General features: G+C 41.0%; 1 protein-coding gene, 1 non-coding gene and 1 pseudogene across 5 annotated transcripts in view; 2 read left to right on the forward strand and 1 right to left on the reverse strand.

The window, feature by feature from the left end:
• Positions 1-4,429: 4,429 nt before the first annotated feature.
• The window catches only part of GPATCH8 (G-patch domain containing 8), a 73,847-nt gene continuing 54,967 nt past the window's right edge, over positions 4,430-23,309 (reverse strand). For all 4 annotated transcript variants that reach the window (XM_028157091.2, XM_054708923.1, XM_054708922.1 and 1 more), the window contains 2 exons: positions 14,469-14,599; positions 4,430-10,582 (listed from right to left, as the gene is read on the reverse strand). In XM_028157091.2, the coding sequence (XP_028012892.2) occupies positions 6,694-10,582; positions 14,469-14,599 (4,020 nt within the window). In that variant the 3' untranslated portion in view covers positions 4,430-6,693. The remainder of the gene's footprint in view (positions 10,583-14,468; positions 14,600-23,309) is intronic.
• Positions 13,090-13,728, forward strand: LOC103293028 (deoxyuridine 5'-triphosphate nucleotidohydrolase-like; annotated as a pseudogene).
• On the forward strand, positions 17,899-18,019 carry LOC114234439 (small Cajal body-specific RNA 24). The gene has a single exon (XR_003620640.1). It is a non-coding gene; the product is annotated as a small Cajal body-specific RNA 24 (non-coding RNA).

The following is a 23,309-nucleotide window of genomic DNA, read 5'->3' on the forward strand; positions in this document are numbered from 1 at the left end:
TCTGGAATCTTCACGCAATTTCTACCACCACCATGCAAGTCTAAGCCATCATGGCTTTCTGCTTGGGATAGTAAAACCATGAACTAGCTGGTCTGTACACCTCCACTCTAGTCCAGTTCTATGGCCCCTCTTCCTCCCTCCCAGCTGCCTGCACTACTGTGGCACATAATGACTTGGTTAGCGGTGGGGGTAGGAGTAAGGAAGCTGCTGGCTCCTGATAAGACCTGGGCTGCTGTATCCTCTTGGATAAGGCACCTATCCACTTCCTTTTAGGGCCTCGGGCAGCTTCAGTCAGTCATATTGGTGCAGCAGCTTCCTCACTCTTCCTCCATCTCAGGCCAAGTCTTAATGTGGTCGAGCAGTGCAGCCAGGGCTGGGGAAGGGATGGTGAATGGATCTTGGTCGAAGGGGTAAGGGAGACAGGGATAAAGTGGAGTCAGATCAGGGTATTCTGGCTCATAGGCTTTGTGATTATTCACCAGCTATCCAGTTGAAAGCAGGCCCCTTCACTCGTTCTGGTGACAGAGCTCTTGTCCCATCATCAAGAACTGATTCTAGTGGGGTCACTGCCAGTGGGAAGCCTCCTCCAACTCTTCAGGCTGGCACCCTGGAATTAACACAGCTTATCATGGCCTGTTCACCGAGTCGTGTCCATGAATCCCTGGAGAACAAGGTTCTTTACTGCAGCCTGGGGCCTAGCCGAGAGCCCAACTTGTAATAGGTATTGCTGACAGACAGACTGAATGGAAGCGTGCACTGAGCATGGAAGATGGAAACGTGGAAAGAGAAGGAATAGTTTTGAGTAGAAAGGCAAGGTCATTTTCTGTGGATGTGAGCAAGAGGAGTGCCAAGTCTTATTGACACTTACATGTCTCCTCCCAAAAACAGGTTCCCAGGAAGGAAATTCAAGATCTGCCAGGGCACAGGAACATGGCCATTCTCCTTTTGTTCTGTATTTTCTGATCAATTGCAACAATCTTATCTTGGAATCTCCTAATTCACCACCTCAGCACACAGCTCAAAATCCTGCCCCTTACTAGGCTAGAAGCTCTTTAAACTTTAGTCCAGGCCTTCTTCACTGCAGATTTCTCAGTCCCAGGACCACAGTAGGCATGTAATGCATCTATTAGAATGAATACTTAACTCAGTTTTATACTTACCCACCACCTTCCCGCTATCCTCAACTGAGCGGTACTGTAATTACTGGTGTATACTGTGTAGCCCCAAATTAAGTCACATTTCACTAAAGATTTTAATAAGTATTTATTCTGTTCAAGGCACTGAGTAGTAAGGGATACAAAGGTCCCTTACCAAGGATCTTTAAAGAGGGATTTAAGACACGAACACACAACAGCAGAGGAAGAGTAAAGCATGCCTTGAAAAGGGTGGAGATTATGTCCAGCTGAAATCATTTATATCATATGCTCCTCATAACAACTCCTATGAAATAGGTACTATTATGCCCATTTCATAAATGCCAAAACTGTGGCACAGTTTTAGGCAAATTGCCCAAGTTTACACGGCCAGTGTGGATTCAAACATGTTTGTGCTTAAATTCATGTTTGTTTCTAAAGGATTTTATTTCTTGGTTAATCCTCACTCGAGGATATTTTTCCCATTGATTTTCAGAGAGTTGGAAGGGAGGGAACGAGACAGAGAAATATTAATGTGAGACACATCGATTGGTTGCCTCCCAAAAGTGCCCCAGGGATTGAGCCTGCAACGGAGGTATGTGCCCTTGACTGGAATTGAACCCAGGACCCTTCAGTCTGCAGGCTGACGTTCTATCCACTGAACCAAACAAGCCAGGGCTAAAATCATGTTTTTTAAAAAGTATTTTTTTAAAATAAATTTTATTGATTTTTTTACAGAGAGGAAGAGAGAGGGAGAGTTAGAAACATCGATCAGCTGCCTCTTGCACACCCCCTACTGGGGATGTGCCCGCAACCAAGGTACATGCCCCTTGACCGGAATCGAACCTGGGACCTTTGAGTCCGCAGGCCGACGCTCTATCCACTGAGCAAAACCGGTTTCGGCTAAAAAGTATTTTTATTGATTCCAAAGAGGGAGAGGGAGAAACATCTAAGATGAGAATCACTGACCAGCTGCCTACTGCACGCCCCCTACTGGGGATCTAGCCCGCAACCCAGGCATGTGCCCTTGACCGGAATTGAACTGGAGATCCTCAGTCCTCAGGCCAACGCTTTATCCAGAGCCAAACCGGCTGGGGCTAAAATCATGTTCTTATTCATTACACGCTTGTCAGAGAATGGAGTTTTAGGCACTCTCTTTAAGAGTGGCAGGACATAAAGGTCAATTATAGGGAAGGGCAAGTAGTTGACTTAGGATAGGGTGGACTGGGGCATGAGGACAGAGTGGGCATTAGGGTGGAATGGAAGGCTGGGGTCAAATAACTCGAAGTCCTTGAATACCTTATAAAGGAATTTGAACTTTAATCTGGAGAAGATGGAGCATCATAAAGACTTTTCAAGTCTGACAATAAGAGATATACTAATTGTGCTCCGATTTGGACGATTACACTGACTGTGGATAGAAGGAACTGGAAAAGGCAGAACTTACTGGGAAGATCAGATGGAGAGCAACTGCAATCCTCTTGGTTAAAGGTGATGGATGAGGCTTAAACCCAGGCACAGATGGCAGGAACAAGACAGCAGAGGTTACACAATCAGTAACTGGATGTGGTGGGGAAGTGTCAAGTAACTCGAAGCTTTGGTGCCTTGTTGGCTGGTAGGACAATGGTACCAGTAACTAAAATTGGAAACAGGTGGAGCATCAGAGTTGAGAAGGGAGAGGAGTGTGGTATTCAATAAGAATTCTGTTCTTCCGGGTGTTCCTCTGGGGTCAGAGCTGGGTTAATCTCCTTTCTGATAGTAGGCAGGAGTGCTGCTGACACACTGCTCCCACTTTTCCATCCCATCAGCCACCAGAGTGCTAGAATCCCTCAATGAACTCAAAGTTCCTTTAAGACTTCATTTAGTCCACAATTATTGAACTTCTACTACGTGCCTGGCACTGAGCTAGGTGATGTGGACATAAAGAAAAACATTTTATCATCTTTGGTTTCCTTTCTAAACCCTGATGCATAATCCTCAGTTAGTAGTATTTTACTTTCCTCTAATCTTCCTTGCACATATAATCAAAATGTTTACTATGTGTTCAACTCTGTAAAACACTCTAAAGAATTAAGGAAAAAAAAAAAAAAAAAGGAAGTATAAGAATCAAGCCCCGTCCTCCCAGAACCTTAATTGTATTGCGAAGCAGTGAACACAAAATGAACTGCACTCGGATTCCAAAAAGCCAGTAAGCTTATGTGGGACAGGGAATTATATCCTCAGAGTCAGGGAGGTCAGCCAGGAAATGCGGCAAACATTCAGATATGAACCGATAAAGGGGAAGTGAAGGTGTCTCTGGTAAATAAGAATGGAAATGGCTGACAGGCCTGGATTCGTCACTGAGGGTAGAGAAGAGGCATGTCCATGTTGCAAGCCCAGGGAGCTGAGGCAGGCAGCTGCACACAGAACTGTCTACAGGCCAGTCTGCTTCTTTCACTGGCACCTTGCCTGCTCAGAACATTACTTTTCATTTTTTAACATCCTTTCTTTCTGGGCAGGAATTTTGCTATTTTAGGAAAATAGATCTGAGCATCCAACCCAAGGTTCGTGTTGAATAGCTTTCCCTTCAGTCAAGGGGAGAACACAGCTGTTATGAGAGTAGGAAAGAAATAGACATTGTACTCCTCCTCCTTGAAAGACAAAGAGAGAGGAAACTAATTTATCCCTGCAAATCTATGGTTAGCTTTGACGCTAAACTTTCCCTTTTGTGATTTTTAGATACAGCAAAGGCTTTTATCAGCTCAGTAACAAGGCCTATTTCCTTTCACCAGGTAGCTCTCAAGTACTGTACTGGTATTAAAGGGTTGAGGAGAATAATTCAAGACTGGTTCTGGTATACAGAACTACATCTGGAGGGCAAAGGCCAGGCAGATGACTCTTGTAATTCCATTGCCCTGAAGTTTATCCAAAATCCTAAAAATCAAACTCAGGAATTCCAAACCCACTTCCTTAGTGAGCACCTACATGCCATACATTGTATTACACACAGATTACATACCTAAGCAGAGGTAAGGTAGAAATAGAAAATTCTTGTGGGGAAGAGTGGAAAAGAGGTGCACATTCCAAAGCACCTACCTAAGACTGAGAAACTTGACTATACGCCCTCCCACATCGCCACCTTCTCTCTACTCGGGCAGCCTGAGCTCTGAGAAGCACAATTCCAATCATCATAAAAAACTGGTTCTCAAGAGTCTGTCCCTTGATCACTTCAAACAAGATGTTATTTGTAACCCTTAACTCCATCCCTTCCCAACTTGAATGGATGGGGCAACAATCACAACAGACTCTGCTAAGTTTCCACAAATCATTGGTTTATTAGAAAGTTCCTTTCCCTAATTTTACAGCATATATATCTCTATCATATGCGATAAAGTTAAATACAATCTGTTATGCTTGTAAGGAAGGATAGGCTATTTTGTTTTTCTTTACTTTTTTTAAAGTTTTAAAATCACTATTCTGAAAGTTAAAGAAAACTGCCCCCAGGAAGGCAGAGGCAGCCAGAGTATGGCTCAATCTACAAGCTAATGGGAAGGGAAATAGCACAAAAAATGTTAATACTGTATTATTTAAATTATTTACATGGGCTGAAAGCAAAGAAAAATGAGTCCCTTCACATCAAAGACGTTTCATTTTTCCAGTGCTAGTTACCAAAAAAGTGATGCTTCTGAGCCATGGGAGGAGCACTGAACAGGTAGGAGGCTGCGTCAAGAGCCTTGTTTGCCCAGCACTTGCTTCTCATAAACTCAAAACCTTTTCCATTTGGGAATTCGAGAAGAAAGGCAGAACACAGAGCCTTGGCCCAGGTAAGCAGGGTTTGTTTTTCCTGTCAGATGACCACCCAACCAATTCTAGCCACAGGAATAGGCAGGGGAACGACAAACAGGGATCTGCTCATTACACCAAAGAAGGCGAGAACTGCAACATAAACACTTTTGGGTCAGTGTGTTAAATAGGGCTGAAAGCCTAGGTGAAAAGCAAGAAGTCGAAGAGGAACTGAGGTGGTATTTCCTCTGGTAGGTACTATGGTGTCACAGAAGAGAAAAGGAATCTTTACTGCTTAAGCTAAACTGGGCTGAAGGCATGGAAACTATGAAGCAAAAGAATTTGCAGTATCTATAAATGTGCTCATGTCCCAACAAGAGGAGGAAGAAAACGGAACCCTACCATCCCCCAGTCTACTTCTACTTGTTTCTAGCTAACCAAAAAGGCACATTAAAAAAAAAAAATATATATCAGAGGAGGCTAAGTACTAGGAAGGCAAATGGACTGCCTAGAACAAGGCATCAGAAACCCCCAATCACTCTGAATCTCACTGCTTTCAAATAAAGCTCTTGAACGTTTTCCCCCTCTGTGGGCCCACCTGTTTCTCTGTAAAAAACAACAAAAAAACAAAGCATATGAAGGAGACTGCCATAAATGAGTATTCCTGAACCCCCAGCTGAGTGATGCCCATTACTTCAAACATCCCAGTGCTGGGGGCACCACTTAATGCAAATTACTGAACATTTTGTTCCAGCAAAAATGTTAAACAATGTTCCTTTTTTGCTCTAACATTTTTATAGTTCATAACTTCAAAAAATACATGAGTTTGATAAAATATACATGCTTAGTCATTTTTGCATCTAGCAGAAAACAAATACTTTATTTTTTGCTTTCATCTTATAACCTTTAGTTTCTTAATTCAACTAGGCAAACATATTTACACAAAGCCACCAGAACAAGGATCACTTAAAGAGCTAGATGTAAAAAATATTATTGCAGTATACTACAAATATGGAACCTTTTTTATGAGCTACAAAAAGCAGCATTTGCGTTTATAGAGTTCAGTGCAATTTTTTTTACGTTAAAAAAATCCTATAAATTAAGAAGGAAACATCAACATGACAGAAGAAAACACACCCTTCAGACATACAAGCTCCTCTCTGGGGAAGCACATGAGAAACTGTGTTCCGCATAGCTTGTCATCATGATAGGATCTTCTTTTCTGGGGTAGTCCGATGTCTCTTCTGGGACGAGGGACACGAGGACATCAGTGCCCAACGTGTGGCTCTTTATGTGGGAAGTGGATCCAAAAACAGAGTAGCAACTGATTCCAGGTCTGACTCCCTTTCCACCTCACCCAGGATAACACAAGGTCACCGAGGGATGGTCAGACACTGGGAAGGCAGGATCCGATGGACAACCCGCCGGCCAGAGAGGAGGAAATGTTTTAAAATTTATAGAAGGGAAGAGCAGAGGTTAAACGGCAGAGGGAGGAGGGGAGTATATAAACGTGACCATCGGGAAATGTTGCTGCAGAGGGGTGGGTAGCACTTACTGGTGTTTCCTCGCCTAGAAACACAGGAGGGGGAGGGATACAAGGAAAGGGGGGGAAATCCCTGATAGTGAACCCAAAGCAAACCTCAAATCTAAAACCACCCCTGCAAGCCAAAACTTAATTCTTTGGCTATCAGACACTGCCCATCCCAGCTTCTACTTGCTGGTATTAATGGCTCAACACCCCCAAGGGAAGACTTATGGGTCACCTTCCCTGGTCCTACCTGGGCTCTCCTCCCCCAACTCATGTGCCATGGCCAGGGGGGTGCTGCAGGTCCTGACCTGAGAAGATGGGGTGAAGAAGTGGGTGAAGGTGGAGGGCAGTGGCAGCTGCTGCAGCAGGCCGTGGGGCAAGTAGGGTAGGATAGAGGGCAGCATGTGGGACAGGGTGGAAGGTGAAGGGTCCAGGATGGATGGCTGAGGCAGGAATGATGTGAATGGGATGGCTAGCGAGAAAGGTGGCAGGGTGGCCAGGGATGATTGAGTGAGTGAGGTGGGACAAGGAAATGGGTGTCAGGTGGGGCTGGGGAATATGATGTACTTGGGCAAGTGGCTGGGGATGAGGGTGGGGGTGAATGCCAATGGCAGCAGCAGCTGCTGCGGCGTGATGCTGTAGGATGGCATGCTGAACAGTTGTGATGGAGGTGGCAGAGGCTGTGGCCGGCTGCTGAATGTGGATGGGCTGCAGGGCTGGAGTGGCTGGGGCCAGGGCAGCAGAGGCTGGAAAGGCTTTTACTTGCTTGGCTAGAAGCTGCTGCTGGATGTGCTGCTGTGCAGCCTGCTGGAGTTTGCTGTACTTCTCCATCTCCTCGGGAGTGAAGGTGATGGGCTGGCTTTCCAGGGGGGCCAGGGAAGCATCCTCTGCCCCATCAGCTGACTCAATACTAGGCTCCCCACTGGGAGGTGCATAACTGGAGAAGTGCTCAAGTTCCGGCACTATTGGCAGCAAGCTAGATTCCACAGGGCCTGGTTGACTGCCACTATCCAAGGATTCTAGGGTGTCCCCATCGCTGGGGTCAGGGAGGTAGTTATGGGAGATGGCTGGGTCCCCAGGATAGCAATCAGAGTGCACTGGGGTGCCTAGTGGAGCCACAGGGTGATTAGCAGTAGTAGCTTCTTCAGATTTTGGCTCTTCTGGAGGTGGGTCTGATAAGGAGCCAGCTGTTTCCGCTGAGGGGTACTGATGTCCAAAGGCGGCATCACTATTCCCTGGAGGCCCTTCTTCTGTCTCTGACTGTTCTTGCTCCTCCCCTCTTTCTAAGCCAGACTCTTCACATTTCTTGGTGTTGGGCTTTCGGGTAGCTGGGAGTTTCCCTATCAGTGGAAGGACAGGCTTATTGCCAAGAGAGGGGGGGAGCTTGGGCCCAAAGTAACCTTGTGGCGGGTCCTTGAGCTTGAGCCCAGCTTTATTTGGGGTGGCCAGCACCTCCTCACTTACACTGGGTTTCCTCTCCACTTTCCTTGACTGGATCTTCTCCAGTAGAAGTTTGGCAGTGAGAGAGTTCTTATCTTCAGGGCTGCAGTCACTCTCTGATCCCCTTCCTGTGCCAACATTGCTGTTCTGAGCGGGTAGGCCTGTCCCTTTACTATCATCTCCTCTGCCATCTTCCTTTTTCTCATGGCCTTCTCCCCGACCTGATCGGAAATAATGAGGAGACTGGGAGCGGTAGATTTTAGAGCGAATGAAGTCTCGACGACCAGAACGCCTCTCCTCAGGGCTCTCGTGACCCCATGATCCTTTCCTAGAGCCTGATCTCTGGGAAGGGCTTCTGGTGCTGCGGCTGCGGTCCCGGCTATAGCTCCGGCTTCGCTGCCAGCTATGGGCTGTGGTACTACGGCTTCTCCGTTTGCTCCGGCTGCGGCTGCAACTACTGCTGCGGCTGCGGCCCCGGGATCTTGAGCGGTCTCTGGTATGACTCCGAGACCGGCTTCGGGACTGGCTGCAACTGAGGCTATAGTCATCGGAAGAGGAGTATTTGTGCCGTTTGGACCGGTGCTTGGAGCTGGTGTAGTCTGAGTCATCAGAGTCATGGGAGCGCTTTGAGTGCCTTCGTGATCGGTCACTGTAGTCACTATAGCTGTCATCAGAATAACTGTGCTGCCTACTATAGCAGCTCTGGTCTGAAGAAGCCTCTGAGCTACTTGAGTAAGAACGCTGGGAGGAACGGTGTGAGGAATGGCGCCGGCCAGACCGTGAGCGGCTATGGGAATGCTCACTGCCCGAGTCTTCCTCTTCCTCCTCCTCCTCCTCCTCACTGTACTGGGATGGAGACTTCTGGTGCAGCCGGCGTGATGAAACATCATCACTATCCTCATCTCCACTGCTGGGTCGACTCCGATGGCTGGACCGGCTGCTCCGTTTGGTGCTAGCTCTTCGCTGGCAGGATGAAGTCGGAGGTTCACCTTTATGTTTCCTCCCACCATGATCTTGAGAGCTGCCACCACCTCCACCTTCATCCTTCTTGCCACTGCTCCCTTCTTCACCTGGGAGGGATCTCCGCTGGGAATCATCTTGGGCTCGCCGCCGTCTTCTTGGTGGTGCAGGGCTACCACTCCCAGGGGGTTCTGGTTTGGGTCCCCGTTCAGAATCTGCCGGGGCTGACTTATTCTTCTTTCGTTTTCGTTTCTTGCGCTTCTTAGACTTCTCCCCAGATTCCACCTTAGAGCTTTTGTCTTCTGGGTCAGCCTTGTGTTTCCGTTTGTGTTTGCTGGATTTTTTGTGTTTCTTTTTCTTTTTGTGTCGGTGGGACTTCCCAGATCGTTCTTTCTTGCCAGGAAGGCTTCTCCCTGTGTCTTCTGTTTCTGATCCATGGTTGCCACCAGGCTCCTGCTTATTCAGGCCGCGACAGGAAGATCCTGAAGCAGGTGCATCCATTCTATCTCCTGAGGAATGTTCTGCTTTCTCTCCTCCTTCCTTACTTTTATTTGACTCACCAGGATCAAGGCCGTGGAGATGGGCCTTTGAGGAGCCTCCTATGTCCTTTGGTTTTTCTGTCCCTTTAGCTCTGGCATCTTTGTTCCTTGAAAGTTTAAAGTCAAAGTATAAAGGGTTACAACTGTATGAAATGGAGGGTTCTGCCTTGGTGAAAATTAATAGTTCTGATGGCCACTGGAGGGCAGTGCTTTCATCTTTGCTCAAGACTGGAAAGAAGGGACCAGTAGGATGTTTGGGTCCCTCACGGCTTTCTTTCCCTGGTGGGGTGGTCTGAGAGGTTTCTTTAGAAGGGTTAGACTCACAAATCTGGATACCTGAAGACTTCTGACTCTGACTCTCTATACTCTGCTCACTTATGTCTCCTCCTGAAGCCTTCTTTGTTTCAGCTTTGCTTCCAGGTTCTGAGGGCTCAGCCACACTGGTTTCCGCCTGCTGCTCCGAGACTTCACTAACAGTCTTTTCTCCTTGGCTTGCTGCCACCTTGCTGAAGCGTTTAGGCTTGGGAGAATTGCTTTTTTTGCTCTCTAGGGCATTCTTTGGGTGTGTATTATTATCACCTTCCATTTGTTCACTAGCTCTCATAAAGAGGAGGAAGGGAAAATTAGGTTTTACTTTGCAGTGTGCTGGGGGGATGTAGTGGTAATACTCTGGCTCTGTTGCCCCAGCTCCTTCTTCTCGCTTCATTCTTTTTAACTTAGATAATGTTGAGGCAAGGGACCCTCCATCCTGAGGGTCTTCGTCCTCTTTTTTGCCATCGAGATTACTACTAGCATCAGAATCTCCCACCTTCTGCAGTCCTTGGTCAGAACCCTTCTCATCAGCTTTTGTTCCATCTTCAGAGTTCCCTTCCTCTGCGTGGTCCTTGAAAACTGATGCTATTGATTCGAGTTTGACAGGAGCTTTCTTGGCAAAGGAAAATGACACTCCCAATTTTTGCAACGGGGTACCCAGGTTATTCTTAATGCCAAAGCTGACACCTTGGGAGACTAAGCCAGGAGCCGGTGCCAGTCCAGTGGTAGTAGTGATTTGTACTGCAGTGAAAGGGCCTCCTTTGTCTGTGGAGCATTCAGATCCTAGTCCACAAGTGGCAGGGACACTTATGCCACTATTTGTAGCTGATTCATCTTTATCATCATCTCCACCTTCTTCATCTATAGCCACTGTGGTTGGTCTGAACATAGGACCACTTCCAGGTGCACTACACATTGGTTTAAAAAAATAAAAAACAAACAATAAAAAAAAAAAAACACAGGTTGAGGAGTACATTTCATATGTCTTCTAAAATACTTACCTCATGTTCTATCATTCTTCACAGGTGGGTCTAAAAGACACTGAGTGGTGGTCATTCCCTAGCCTTGTGCTAATGAAGAGAACTCTCTCAGTGAGGTTAGGCAAAGTCTCATACTGTTAATCTATCAATCTACATTTCTAAAACTAGACAGTTACTACTATTTCTTCCTAAGGTATCTAAAATTAAAATATTTTATCATTACCATCTGATAAAATCTACCCATCCTGTATCCATGTTCATTTCTTACTGTATCATCTTACTCATCAGTATGTTACCAAATGTATGGCTGAACATTTATCCATAAGGTTCTATTCAGCTAAAAAAAAAACACCCTAATTTTCTCTGCTTTCAAATTTCATTTTTTAAAATGTGCATGTTCTCTGAGTCAAACAATCAGAAACCTCCAAAGTGCTACTACTCTATGGCAGACTGTGGTTAGTATGTCTGTTTTAGAAACTAAGGGTCTGTGCCTATTTCCTGGGCCCCACACATCTAAGCATTTACTTATAAAAAATATATTTTTTTTAAAAAATTGATTTCAGAGAGGAAGGGAGAGGGAGAGACAGCTAGAAACATCAATGATAAGAATCATTGATCAGCTGCCTACTGCACACCCCCCATTGGGGACTGACCCCACAATCTGGGCATGTGCCTTGACTGGGAACTGAACCATAACCTCCTGGTTCATAGGTATATGATCAACCACTGAGCCACACCGGCCAACTGCTTTGGTTTTGATTCTTTCTGGGCATTACATACAATGATCACGATACTAAAGACTTTCTTAGGTTTGAAAACAGGAACACTGAGGAACCTCAAAGCCAGCATTTTAAACTTCTGTATGCCTGAAATTTTTATAGTATGTGAACTATAAAGGCATCTCTCAAGCTAAATTGAAGAATGAAGAGCATTAGATATCTATTTGAAGTTCGCGTTATCTGAACTCTACCGACTAGCTGTCTTAAACTCAGAATCAAATATATTTGGATAATGTGGTATCCCTTGCTATCGGAAGATAGGAACCCAACAGATTTGGATAGCAATAGATACTTACACTGTGTCACAAAACCTACTACACAGCAAAGAAAACCTCAAACTGAATAAAAAGGGGACTTATTTTGATATTTGCTTAGTCTTTGCCATGTTACTTCAGTAATACTTACTATGGGGTCATGCATTACTCCTAGGATAATTAAATACCTGATAAGGGTTCAAACCTTTCTTTTATTCTCCCACAAGATTACTCGGACATCTTTTAGCTGTTTGTTTGTAAAACTGAGAACTAAAAGCCACCTCTGAGGAAAAACATGTATTAAAAAATGTCCTGAACTAGAAAGTGGTCTGTTATATGCTTTTTAAGGAGGTACCCTTGCAACATGTCCAAGAGGAATGTGTTTTACTACATAAAGAGCTGCCAAAGAAGCAATCTATAGACAGTTTAACTCAACATTAGGGCTCAGGTTAATTCTGTTTCAAAACTTACACTAACGTGCATTTTCTCCCTTCCTTCTGCCTCCAGAACATAAAAGAAGTAAATAAGTAAAAAAGGATCCAGAGACAAAAATAAACCTAGTAAGTCAAGGAACTAGGCTGTAAACTTTTAATAGGAACAATCAGTTTATCTTTTAACTGTAACCAGTTCCTTCCTTTGGTCCTGGTCAGCCATTAAAAATAAACATGGGCCCTAGTTGGTTTGGCTCAGGGGACAGAATGTCAGTCTGCAGACTGAAGGGTCCTGGGCTCAATTCCAGTCAAGGGCACATGCCCGGGTTGGGGGCTCAATCCCTAGTGGCAGGAGGCAGCCAATCAATGATTCAATGATTCTCTCCCATCACTGATGTTATCTTTCTCTTCCTTCCTCTCTGAAATCAATAAAAATATATTAAATATATTAAAAATATAAAAAAACAAACATGGGGCCTAGCCAGTGTGGCTCAGAGGTTGAGTGTTGATCCATGAACCAGGAGGGCACAGTTTTATTTTTTTCTCTCTCTCTCTCTCTCCCTTCCTCTCTCTGGAATCAATTAAATAAATAAAAAAAAACAAAACAAGCACGGATGAGAGGGGGGTAGAAGAGGTTATACGGGGGACAAATGGTGATGAAAAAAAAGTAACAAAATAAAGGGAGAAAACATCAACTTAACCCAAACCAACCAACCAAACAAACACGGGGGCCTAGACCTTCTAATGGAGCCTATGCCTCATGAATCCTCAGATGCTTCAAGACTGGGTACCCAAAGTCTAATTGCTTAGAAATTCAGCCTTAAGTGGAAAAAATTTCACCCAAGGCAAAATACCAGCCCCAAACTGTTAAGTAGGAACCTTAGAGCATTCCCTAGGTTTCATAGTGTTTAGTACTAACTTACAGTACTTAAAAGGCAGTTACGCCGCCTCCGCCCGCGGTCTGCCCTGCCATGCCGTGCTCCGAAGACACACTGGCCGTCTCCCCCCCAGGACAGCAAGCGCCCTGGCCCGTGGAGGAGGGCGGCCTGCGGTTCCGCTTCATGCGGCTCTTGGAGCACGCCCCCGCCCCCACCAAGGGGTCCGCGTGCGCACCGTGGGCTCCGACCTGTACAGTGCCTATGGTTCCACAGTAGCACCCATGGGGAAAACCCTTGTGAAAACCCACATTCAGATAGCTCCTCCTTCTGGGTGCTATGCAAGTGTAGCTCCGTGTTCCTTCCGGCTTGGCTGCAAAACACTTTATAGATGTAGGAGCTGGTGTTATAGATGAAGATTATAGAGGAAATCTTGGTGTTGTACTGTTTAATTTTGGCAAAAAAAAATTTGAAGTAAAAAAGGGTGACCAAATTGCACAGCTCATTTGTGAACGGATTTTTTATCCAGAAATAGAGGAAATTCAAGTTTTGGATGACACTGAAAGGGGCTCAGGAGGTTTTGGTTCTACTGGAAAAAATTAAAATTTAGGCCAAGAATAGAAAATGAGAAATAAAGAGTTTTTGTTTGGTGTTTTGCACTTCTGTAAACTTAACAGCTTTAGATTCTAAAAATATTTGGTTCTCTCATGATCAAGGAAAAAGGTATTCTGTTGGGATCACATTGAACTTTTTTCTGTTTTTCTACATTTGTTGTTGTATAAATATTCATGGTAACTTAATAGTTTTTTTTTTCCAATCAAATGTACAGCAATTATAGATCCCCAGAACTGTATTATTTAATTCACTAAATGCTACCCATTCAACAACTTATTCTTCGGTTTGCTTTATAAATCATAAGCAAAGCCTTTTATTCAATAAGTTTGAATTCTTTCACAGATACAAATTATTATGTAAACTGAACTAAAAGGTAATAAAAAAAGTTATTCCTTGTTCTCTTAAAAAAAAAGGCAGTTATTACACTTGAATCTGGGCTGCAGTACTTTTTAGTTATAAAATAATAATGTAAAAAATGTGCTTTTTTACATAAGAATGAATGTTGGAGATAGGAACAATAGTTGCATAATTTACTGAGCATAATTTATATGTACTAAACACTCTTATAAGCACTTTTAATGTAGTAACTTAATCACTCTTCACAACTATAGAGATTAGACTGTTATTACCATCTCCATCTTATAGATAAGGAAACTGAGGCATAGAGGTTAGATAATTTAAGGTCACACATATTGTAGACTATGGCCTCAGAGGAGCATCTTCTTAGTCAGTATATCATACTCTAAGTATAGATATGCTTTTAGGTTGAAAGAGGGATCTATTAAAAACTTAAGCATTATAATTCTTAAATCTTAAGGATTATAATTATCCATAGACCCTCTGAGAGAAAATGTCCTCACCATTCAGCTTGTTTTCTTTGCTCTGCCAACTCATGGAGACGCCGAAGGGCTTTTTCCTGTTTCTTCTCATCCTTGCGGGATCTCGAAGAAACATTTCGAGCAAACTCTCTCTGCTTGAGATCTTTCAATCTCTGGGTTAACAAAAGAAGGGAACAGAGGGAGGGTGATTTAGAGTAACTTGGGGATCCTGAAAGCAAGGCCTTTAAAATTTACCTTCAATCAACGGTTATAGTGCTAGTGTAGAATACACTGTTATACTCTCTTCTGGTAATAGAAAACACAATGGCTGATTATTTTGGGTAACACACTTGTAGTATCTGCATTTCTAATTACGACAGCATACCATTTGCTTTATTGGAAAAACTTAAATGATGTCAGAAACAATGAGTAAATTTTAGAACACTAGGAAGAAAGAAAAGGGACTATTTAATCACCTGCTCTTCCAGGATGCAAAACCAGACAAATAGAACATGAGATAAATTGTAATAACACAAGCCAAAGAAAACAGAAAGGGGTTAAACTAGTACAGAAAGTTACCCAGGTGTAAGATCTTAAAAAGCAATGTACAGCTTACATGGGGAGGTTATCTGAATCAGAACTAACGAAGAGAAAGCATACATTTATTTCACCATAAAAAGGTGCTATTATTTCTTTTTAGCATGAACAGTTTCCCTGTGACTATCAAACAAACCATTTTCCAATGCTACTAGCATGTTTGGAGCTCACCAGTTCGACCATGTTTCATCAGTCTGGTGAAATTAGACAGTAATATGTGTAGCTTTTCATTGCTTCATGGCCCTGAGAGGAACATCCAGGGGATGAGAAGGGAGAATAGAGATAAATCAAATAATTTATTACTTAAAATCCTAATAAAAGAATGATCTTTTATTCTCAGAAGCTATTATATAGTTTTCCTTAAAACAAAAGAACAAGAACCAAAAAAGAACAGTGCTATGACACACTGGTAACAGAGTCCACACATATCTATCTGCAATGAAGACAGAATTAAAATTATTTTTAACACACCAGATAATATTAAAACCAAAAGAAACCAAAACACATACAATAGCCTATGTTTTTACAACAGCACTGGGAAAAAGAATTTGACCCAATATAAAGTGGACATTGCTTTGTGGAAAGTCATGATGTTCAACAGACAGAGGAATTTTCTTAGCTAGTATTTATGAAATGTGTTTTGAATATTTTTGAATTGGGAAGGGAAAAGGGTGGAAAGACACACACAAAGAAAGATATACAGCTAAAGATACTAGTAGAAAAACTCACTCTTGTGATCTGGGCTCCCAAATTAGAAGGATTTGCTTTCAATACATCAGCTGAAAATGTCACATCACAAAGAAAAAAAAGTAAAATAAAACAAGAGTGGAAGAGAAAAAAAAATAAAGCAAGCATTACTACACAAGCTCTCTTAGTGAATCTGCAAACTATTATACTGAACAATCAGGGACAAAGCCATCAACTCTAAAAGGGGTGGGAAGAAAGGAAGCACCTGTACAACACATATATGTGTACATTTACACAGACTTGACATAGTAACAATCCCTCCTACATAAATGGAAGCTCTGTATTTTTATCAGGAAAAAACAGTTATAGAACTCAAAGAAAGACCGCTGATGTCTAAAAGCAGTTAGTCTTATTTTCATTTACCTTTATTTTGAGGACGCTCAAGTAACCAACAGCTGGCAAAATTGTTTTACTGAGGCTAGTTGCCCAGAATTATGATTTTTATAAAAACCACTTTAAGATGGATGATCAACTATTTTAAATAAGCATGAATTCCAATTTCCTCTTTCTGAAGAAAATGAAGCAGAGAGGAAGAGCCTGTCTGAACTATTATATGATTACTAGAGCCTGTCAGATCTAGTTGTTGTTTTTTTCCCTCCCCAAACACTTAACAGGCTCTCAAGATTTAAATAGAATGTATGCTTTTTTCACATCTGCTATTTTCTCTCAGCCACCCAATAAGCCTGGAAAATCTACAGGTTCTATTCATTTCCTTTCCTCTTACAAATATTTCATCACTTTTAGGAGTTATTTCAAACTATAGGACACTACCTAAAAGAATGAGCATTTTGCCCTGACCAGGTAGCTCAGTTGGTTAGAGCGTTGTCCCAATACGCCAAGATTGCGGATTCGATCCCTGGTCAGGGCACATACAAGAATCAACCAATAAATGCATAAATAAGTGGAAAAACAAATCGATGTTTCTCTCTAAAGTAAAAATAATAAATAAATAAATAAATAAATAAATAAATAAAAGAATGAGCATTTTTATCAAAGTCTGGAGTCTCCAGGATAAGTCAGACAGTACATAGAGCCAATTATTCAGCAAGCCACTTCATGTGACTTTGAAGTTGATGGGGATAGGACTATGTTCACATCATCCTGAAGATATTCTATCTCAAATTCCTACCACAACATAATTGGAGGTAGGAAGGGAAGAAAATGAGATGCTGTCAATAAAACAAATCCAAATTGCATAACCTTTTATGCAAAGCTAGCCTGGTACTATATAGGGTGCAACAAATACTCATATCACCTTTACTAACTTTATAGTCAAGTCTGGGGTCTCAAAAGTAGAATTGGGAACCCTAGGATTCTAACCCAAACCTTAGAGACAGGGCTTAGCAACTGCCTCAAACCCAAAATATATTTGAGGTCTCTTTCAGATAAGGGCATTCTGATAATAAAAATGAATTCCTAACCCAGTTTTTCCTTTCTATTCAAGGTCAAACTAAATGATCCCTCCCAAAGTCTCTACTGATTGCTCATAAGACCGGATTTTTCTTCTTTCTGAACTGTCTTAGCACTTTGTGCTAACACTCATCTAGCAACCAACATACTTTGCTCTGACTATACTTATGCCTACCTTTCAGAAAGGTGGTATGTATAAAGTTTCAGTGTCGAAAAGTTAGGTTCAAATCCATTAATTACTAGCCAAGTGGTTTCACCTTTTTTGAACTCCAGTTCCCTCATTAGAAAAAGAGGGCTATCTAGCAGATTTATGAGATTGTCAAAGTAAGTGTAAAGCACAATACTGACGCTCCCCCTCATCTTTATTTGGGCAAGGACTAGGCTTATCTTTATAATCAACCTTGAAGTACACAGAGCAATACTAAGTCTACAAAAGGTATAAGTAGTTGGCGAATAATTTGGCTTAAACATTGGATCCTTGTCTTTTCCCCATATAATTTTTTACCATATGTAGGGACATGATTCAGGTTATATAATAAGGTTTTTCTAGTTATTACTCTCATATCATAAGGAGTTTCATTCTTCAGAAAATCAACAAGTATAAACTTTAAGTCCTTTTTCTTCTGGACAGAACTGGGCCAAATGCCAAAAAAGATCCTAACCAGAAACTTCTCAATTTCCTAAATAAAAAGCAATTTTTATAAAAAGATACAAAACCTATTTTATTCAGTTTCTTTTTAAGGTGAAGAAAACTCTTTGTAAATGCCCTAAAGAAATATAGTCACTTTCTGTTCTCCCTTTGCAAGTAAAAAGGGTGGATTGTTCCACTACTTACAAAAAAAAAAAAAAGAGAGAGACCCTAATTTAGAGTCAGGTTTTTCAAAGATGCCTGTTTTATTCCAAAAGGCTACCAAGCCTGGCTTACTTGCCACTGAATATCCATATGAAATTCTCTCTGTGATTGTACTTTTACTTTCCTCTTAAGTTTTAAAGAGAATTACAACTTCATATAACTTCTTCAAGACTAGAAAAGCAACTCATCTATTAAAGAGAAAGAGCTCATGTAAAGAGATCAAAACTACAGATGTACCATCAATCCAAAACTCTTTTCAAAGACTGAACAAATTCTATATCTTAAACAAAAGTTCAAGTTAGACTCCAAACTGGGACACAGTATAATCTGAATGGTATAATTAATCATTTAAACTTATTACAAAGGCAATATATGCCCTTATCTCTAAAATTATAAAGTATACTTTCTGAAGAGTTGCTGATAAATTTGCTTATTTCTTGAACTATTAATGATTATTAATAAAAAGTTAAGCCAAATAACACATTTTTAGCTGGAAAATATTTGATTCAAGAAAGGGAGACTGGACCCCATTCAAATGAAAAGTTTTGAAGATCCTGTTTTCCTGAAAACAAACAAACAAACAAAAAAACCCCAGTAGCATGTTTCTAAGTATACATTTGTGGCATAGAGCACAAAGGGAAGAAACATTTCTCATGGATTCTGAATCACATGGTAGCAGGGGTTTCCAGTAAATTTCTCAAAAGACCAGTAGAGGGAAGACCTTAACAACCAACCAGTGCTTGGAATACCCATCTACATAATAACTATGGTTATTTGGGCTAAAGACCACTTCAAATGTAAATAACATTCCTGTTCTTTAAACACAGCTAAATAGCACTGTGTTGGCAGGAAAAAAAAAAAAAAGTCTACTTCAGAAACAAACTCCTGCTCCACTACCCAACTATAAACAAATTAAACCAGGAAATTCGAATCTGGTAAATTGTACCAGGTTTTTAATGTGGGTGATAAATTTGCCCACATCATCAATAATGTGGAGTGTCAACAGCAAGGAATGGCACTGTGTTTAGTGGGGAATTAATGAGATAAAGATACTTCTATACAGCTTTCCCTAACAAAATATAAAGGTCTGAGTCTAATAAAATATTTTTTGTTATCTTTTGATGCTACTCTTCTTTCCTCTATCAAAACAAAATTTGATGCTACAAGTTTATTGAGTGTACTTTTACTAGGAATAAATCTTTCACAAGTATTTTACACCTGTTATCTCAATTTAAAAAATAAAAACAATTGCTTCCATGTGAAAAAAAATTGCAGGCATCAAAAAATAGGCAGAGAGTATTTCCTATTGCCACTTAAATTCCTATGTTCTAATATTTACTCAACTTTAAAGGGAAAACCTGATTTTGTCTCTTTAGGGTCAAAGGATTATCTTTCTCTTACTAGACAGCAACCCCACTGTCCCAGAACAGGGACTTCCTTTTTTACTAACTCTGCAATACACACACCATTGTCTATGGCACAAGAAATGCTCAATAAACATTTATCAAATGTTCAGTTTTAAAATGAGTTGGGAGAGGAAACATACATATACTTTTATGTATTATTTTTTTTGGTTATAAACAGAGATGGGAAACAGTGAGTAAAGAAGGGGTGGTTGTATGCAGCACCTCAATCTTTTTCTGGCTAACCATAATCTGGCCTTTTCTGAACCTCAACCACTTCCTTTCCTCTAAGTTAACAATCCTGCATACCCCAAATCCATTCCTCATCTCCCCACTCTTTCCTGCTTCACTCTCATAACATAATATTAATGTGGATTTCCTCTCCCAAATTGGAGTAATCATACTGTAGTTGTTAGTTGGCCAGGTTATTCTGATTCAAGTCTGTGTTTGATGTCTCTGGATGAGACCATCCAGAACATCACTATGTGGTGAGAGAGGGAACACACCAGGAGAGAACACAAAGTTTCAGCATTCAAGTATTCAGAGAAGGAAGATTATAGTTAAATTATTAAGGAAGTCCAAATTACTACATAGATGTAAATTCTTTCTGTTAGCCCATGCATATCAGTAAGTGGTGAAAATGAATTTTATTCAGTAACACAGAAAACGGAATGTTTGGTAACAGAAAAAAACTAAACACTATGATTATAGATACTGAAAAAAATCAGAGGGAAAAAGTATACATTCTTTTAAGAGTAGTACTAATTAGTCATTTAGGGCAATACTTACCTTTTATGCCCAGTTATTTTGTAACACTATGACTCTTAATATTATTTGGTGAATATCAAATTGTCACAAAAATTACTGTGTAATGCTTGCTTTGTTATGCTCAGAAATTCAGCAAAAGGCCTTAAATGTATGGCATATTCTTTAATACCAGGTGTGCCTGCTTTATTTTACACACACACATTTAAGCTGGAAAAATGAGGTTATAAAGATAATTTTATTGGAATATAATCCACATACCATAAAATTCACCCATTTAAAATATAAAATTTGGTGGGAATAGTACATTCAGAGTTGTGCATAACTAATTTTAGAACATTTCCATTACCTCAAAAGAAACCCCATACTCATTAGCAGTCATTCCCCGTTGTCTCTTTCCATCCAGGCCCTGGAAACCTAACCTACATTCCATATAGATTTGCTTATTCTAGACATTCCATACAGATTAAATCATACAATATGAGCATCTTTATGACTGGCTTCTTTTACTTAGCATTAATATTTTCAAGGTTTGTGCATCACGGATTTATCAGTAAGTCATTCCTTTTAAATGCTGAATAATATTTCATTGCAAGGGAATATCACTTTGTTTATCCATTCATCAGTTGATGGATAGATTGTTTCTACTTTTTGGCTATTATGAATAAAGCAGCTATGGACAATCTTGTTACAAGTTTTTGTGTGGACATATATTTTCATTTCTATTGGGTATATACTGGCCATATGGTAACTTTATATTTAACATTTTGAGAAATTGCCAAACTGTTTTCCAATCCCATTAACAATGTAGGAGAGTTCCAATTTCCCCATAACCTCTCCAACACTTAGACATCCTAGTACGTGTGAAATGGTATGCCATTGTGTTTTTGTGGATAACAAGGTTTTTATTTAAAATATATTTTTATTGATTTCAGAGAGGAAGGGAGAGGGAGAGATAGAAATATCAATGATGAGAGAGAATCATTATCAGCCACCTCCTGCATGCCCCCTACTGGGGATCAAGCCACAAGCTGGGCATGTGCCCTTGCAGGAATCAAACTTGGGACCCTTCACTCAAGGCCGACTCTCTATCCACTGAGCCAAACAAGCCAGGGCTGTGGATAACATAGCCCTCTAGGTCTTATCTGGAGGCAAATATTTGCCCTCTATGTAAAATTTGAAGGATTATAATTCATAAGAGCTGCTTGAGCTCAAAGCAAATGGAGCAGCAGCATCTCAGTTCAAAGCTCTTTTCAGCATTGTCATTCACAAACTTCTCATTATTCCTTAAGTTAATTTAACTTTTCTGACTATAATACAACATACAGCCTTAGCCTAGAATCTCCACCACTGTGCAACACTGATAAATATAAGCAGGTCCTTGAATAATGTAGTTTCATTATAAAGTTAATGAGAGGGGGGGAAAAAAATAAAAGAAAAATTAATTCCCAGCATGGGCTACTGTCTGTAGTTTGCTCATTCTCCCCATGTCTACATGTTTTGTTTTGTTTTTTCTTTCTGGATACTCGTTTCCTCCCACACTAGAAGATGAATTGGTGTGTCTATACACTCCCTATCTGAGTGAGTGTGAGGGTGTGTATGGATGCATGCTACAAAGGAAGGATAGCCTGGCCTTGCTCCCTGAGCTGTTGGGAGAGGCTCTGATTACCTTCAAACCAGGGTGAAAAACAATGATCTCATTTGTTTTCATTAATCTTTCTTAAATGTATGTATAGCTCTTACATTTATTTCCATGTTTAAGTTTGGTGATATTTTTGTGACAAGAAATATGCTATAGGAACTTAGCTTGTTTATATTATAGCCTCTGGTAAAATTGGTTTTATGTTGTTTTGCTTAAGGTCTCGATTTCCAAGAACCTAAATAAGGTAAAATCATTTTTACTCAAGTTTGGATTGTGTGCCATGATGAAGAACAGAGTGAGACATACACAGGGAGAGAATACAGGATTTTACCAGCAACCTTAGCTCTTAAGAAGGTCTGTGTTAGGGTTATTTCTGCTCACAAAAGCAGAGAGCTTCCCTAAACAGATGCAGAGTTTTCCAAGGCTGTGATAGCTGGGTGTAAGACATGTATCCCAACAAAAGCAGCGGTGGTGAGTAAGATTGAACAGGTGAAAAGCCTAAATATGCTCAATTTTTAGAAGACAGGCCAAAGGACGTAAATTCTTTTATTAAGCAAAACATTCCCAAAGAAATGTCATCCAGAGTGGTACAAAGTATCACCGAACATAAAACTTTAATCTCTCCGCTATTGGTTATTAAAACTACAACATGCTTACCCACCCAGCGTGGCTCAGCAGTTGAGCACCAACCTATTAACCAGGAGGTAACGGTTTGATTCTCGGTCAGGGCACATGCCTGGGTTGCAGGCTCGATCCCCAGTGTGGGGTGTGCAGGAGGCAGCCGATCAATGATTCTCTCTCATCATTAATGTTTCTATTTCTCTCCCTCTCCCTTCCCCTCTGAAATAAATAAAAATATATAAAAAACACACACAACACAACTTACAACATGCTGAAGTTTTAAGATGTATACTTCTCTTCACAATTGCTTTGCTTTTCAAAGTATAATCTAGAGAGGTAAACATTTATGAAGCTTTGTGATTCATAAATACTATACCATTTTCTTAACCTATTTCACATCTTTATAATAATTTATGGTTTTCTAAGGATAAACTTCCTATAAAGACCCAAAATATAGAGTATCTATGGAGTATCTTCATTGGCATATGATCTTAGTGGTTGTGCTACTTTCTATTTTAGCTTTAAAATTTTCTCTTGCCTTGGTTTTTTGTGTTGTTTCCCTCCACCCCCAATTGAATATCCAAGTACCACTGAAAAAGGAACCCAATCGTATTTATTTATAGAGTTGCAGTGGCTTGCCAGAGGTACAACTGGTTTTGAAGTGCTTTTGTTCCTGATGCCATATGTGCCAAGCACACAGAGGACAGAATGCAGTAAAATATCTTGCAAGGCAAAAATCAAAACAAGTCTAAACAATTATCAGAGTTCAAATCATATTCTCTTTCCACAAGCAATTAGTTAAAACAGTGGCCGGCAAACTCATTAGTCAACAGAGCCAAATATCA

Source organism: Eptesicus fuscus, chromosome 20 (genome assembly GCF_027574615.1).
Source record: "Eptesicus fuscus isolate TK198812 chromosome 20, DD_ASM_mEF_20220401, whole genome shotgun sequence".
In the NCBI taxonomy this organism is placed as follows: Eukaryota; Metazoa; Chordata; class Mammalia; order Chiroptera; family Vespertilionidae; genus Eptesicus; species Eptesicus fuscus.